General features: G+C 44.7%; 1 protein-coding gene across 1 annotated transcript; it reads left to right on the forward strand.

Moving 5' to 3' along the window:
• Nucleotides 1–555: 555 nt before the first annotated feature.
• Nucleotides 556–2,085, forward strand: LOC122666641 (NAC domain-containing protein 2-like). The gene is made up of 3 exons (XM_043862678.1): nucleotides 556–817; nucleotides 907–1,181; nucleotides 1,504–2,085. The coding sequence occupies exons 1-3, from the start codon at nucleotides 658–660 to the stop codon at nucleotides 1,948–1,950; spliced, it is 882 nt and encodes a 293-aa protein (XP_043718613.1). The 5' UTR covers nucleotides 556–657; the 3' UTR covers nucleotides 1,951–2,085.
• The last annotated feature ends 478 nt before the right edge of the window (nucleotides 2,086–2,563 follow it).

Genomic DNA, 2,563 nt, shown 5'->3' on the forward strand with positions numbered 1-2,563 from the left:
ACGCCAGATACCGTGATCCCTAATCTTGTCGTTTCCATGGTCCGGTCCTTGAGATATTTCCACCGTCGAATCGAGATCATATTTGCAGATAATTTCTACTGTAGATTCGGCTCTAGATCTCCCAAGACAAACTCAGGATGACGACGTCACTTAATTTACGCGGAGCAAACATTGCTGACGTGTGTCGGCGGTCTGCCCACAGACGTAGAATTGCCAGCTCACGATGGGGCTGTGGGCCCGCAGGGGCAAGAAACACACAGCCCTAAAGAGGGGGCCTTTTAGGGAGAGCGGAGAGCTGACTTGTTAATCCGTCCAAAACAGGTGACGGAAGGCATGACAGAATCATTTTGTATCAGATGCAGACAAGTGGCGTTGTGCTTTATATTGCTGACGCGTGTCCGGCTGCGGTCAGCACAGCTCGTCCTTGTAAGGTGGGTGGTCACACCCACGTGTTGTTCTGGATACCACCGGCCGACCTATAACACATGGTCTATTATCTTCTCTATCAAAAAAAAATCTCTATATATATGGGGCTCTCTCTTGGGTTCTAAGTTTCAAGCGCCTTTCTCTCGGAGAAGAAGAAGATAAAATCACCAGTTCAAGCAGAAGCAGCAGCGGTAGAAAGAAGAAGAAGAAGCTCAAGGTCTCAGAGATAGAATGAAGGCTGGTTTAGAGTTACCTCCGGGCTTCAGATTCCATCCAACGGATGAGGAGCTTGTGATGCACTATCTCTGCCGTAAATGTGCGACACAGTCGATTGCCGTTCCAATCATCGCAGAGATTGATCTTTACAAATACGATCCATGGCAGCTTCCAGGTAAAATTACGTTATTACCCACTTTTTCCTTTGTTTTTTTTTTTGTTAATTATTTGGGGGTTAACCTTATGTGATTTTTGGGAATGCAGGCAAGGCGCTTTACGGTGAGAAAGAGTGGTACTTCTTCTCTCCAAGGGACCGGAAGTACCCAAATGGTTCCCGGCCGAACCGGGCCGCCGGGACCGGTTACTGGAAAGCCACCGGAGCCGATAAACCGATTGGACACCCAAAAGCGATCGGAATCAAGAAAGCGTTGGTGTTCTATACTGGGAAGGCACCCAGGGGAGAGAAAACCAACTGGATCATGCACGAGTATCGCCTTGCCGATGTCGATAGGTCAGCTCGTAAGAAGAACAGCTTAAGGGTGAGAAATGATTATTCATACCTCTAAACTCGACATAGATTCGATGATTACCAATAGGGATAAAAGTGTCTTTAAGGCGTAATGTCCATCATTGTCGATGGGCGGTAGTACTTTGAGGCCGTTGGATTATAATTCACTGGTGGGACCCCAATGCTTCATTATATGAGCATTGAAGCGTAGAGGAGATTATTCTTTCAGCTTTCCATTAATTTCCAAACAAAAATGGAAATATAGGTCCTTGTGACATGTGGTTGGGATTATCCGTCCAGGTTGTCAGTTCCCGATATAGGATTTTTCTGATGTGGCTTGATTACTTTTGCAGCTTGATGATTGGGTGCTCTGCCGGATCTACAATAAGAAGGGCTCCATGGAGAAACAAACCACCGCCGACGAGAAACCGGCACCGTCAACGACGAATTGCTCTTCCGATTTCATTGACCAGAAGCCGGAACACCTGAAAATGCTAGCACCACCACCGTCGGCAGTGCCATCGTTGATGGACGAGTTTCCGTACATGGATACGTCAGATTCGATTCCAAGGTTACACACGGATTCAAGCTGCTCGGAGCATGTGCTATCGCCAGAGTTTACCTGCGAGAGAGAGGTTCAAAGCGAGCCCAAGTGGAATGAATGGGATAAAGCCCTCGAAGTTCCGTTTAATAACATGGATGCCATTGATAACCCTTTCGCTCAGTTCCACAACAGTAATAGTAACAACGTGCTCAATCCTTTGCAAGACATGTTCATGTACCTGCATAAGCCCTTCTAAGCTGCCATCGGGAAACGGAGTTTCAAAAAAAAAATTTTACTTCCATGGCATGGCACATGAGACTAAAGTCTGTGAGTGTGCATGTGCGAGGGTGGCACACGAGTTGTAGCAAGGATTTTGCTAACATGCATTTGGATTAGTGGTGCATGTGATGATGGATTGAGTGAGGTACGATTGATTAAGCTCTGATCATGTGATGGAGATTGGATCATCGTGCAATTGGACGGTGCATGTTAGATTTTCCCCGTGCTAGTATATATAAGAACTATTCAAACCATAAAAATAAAAAAAAATGTAACTATACATTACGACATGTATATGTATCATGTATGTATGTATGCATGAATACTTCATTATTATGGGGACACATATATGGTGGGTCCCATTCTATTCTTGTAGTTGTAGCTGATTTTTTTTTTTTTTTGGGTTCTCAAGGCTTCTTTTTTCATGGTGGGGGAGCATGTGAAAATGTGAAACAACGTGAGATTAGATCAAACGAATAGAAGGGCTATTTATGTAAATTAAACTGATTATAGATATGGCAACTGACGGAGTTACGAACGTGGAAGCATAAAAGCCACTATTGTTTATAAGGCACATGAGTGGTATTTTT

Source organism: Telopea speciosissima, chromosome 7, assembly GCF_018873765.1.
Source record: "Telopea speciosissima isolate NSW1024214 ecotype Mountain lineage chromosome 7, Tspe_v1, whole genome shotgun sequence".
Lineage (NCBI taxonomy): Eukaryota > Viridiplantae > Streptophyta > Magnoliopsida > Proteales > Proteaceae > Telopea > Telopea speciosissima.

Excerpts from the sequence above, each read along its gene's own strand:
- LOC122666641 (XM_043862678.1), top strand. The coding sequence starts at position 658 with ATGAAGGCTGGTTTAGAGTTACCTCCGGGCTTCAGATTCCATCCAACG. Across the intron at positions 818-906 it reads CGATCCATGGCAGCTTCCAG|GCAAGGCGCTTTACGGTGAG; the intron begins GTAAAATTACGT and ends TTGGGAATGCAG. Across the intron at positions 1,182-1,503 it reads GTAAGAAGAACAGCTTAAGG|CTTGATGATTGGGTGCTCTG; the intron begins GTGAGAAATGAT and ends TTACTTTTGCAG.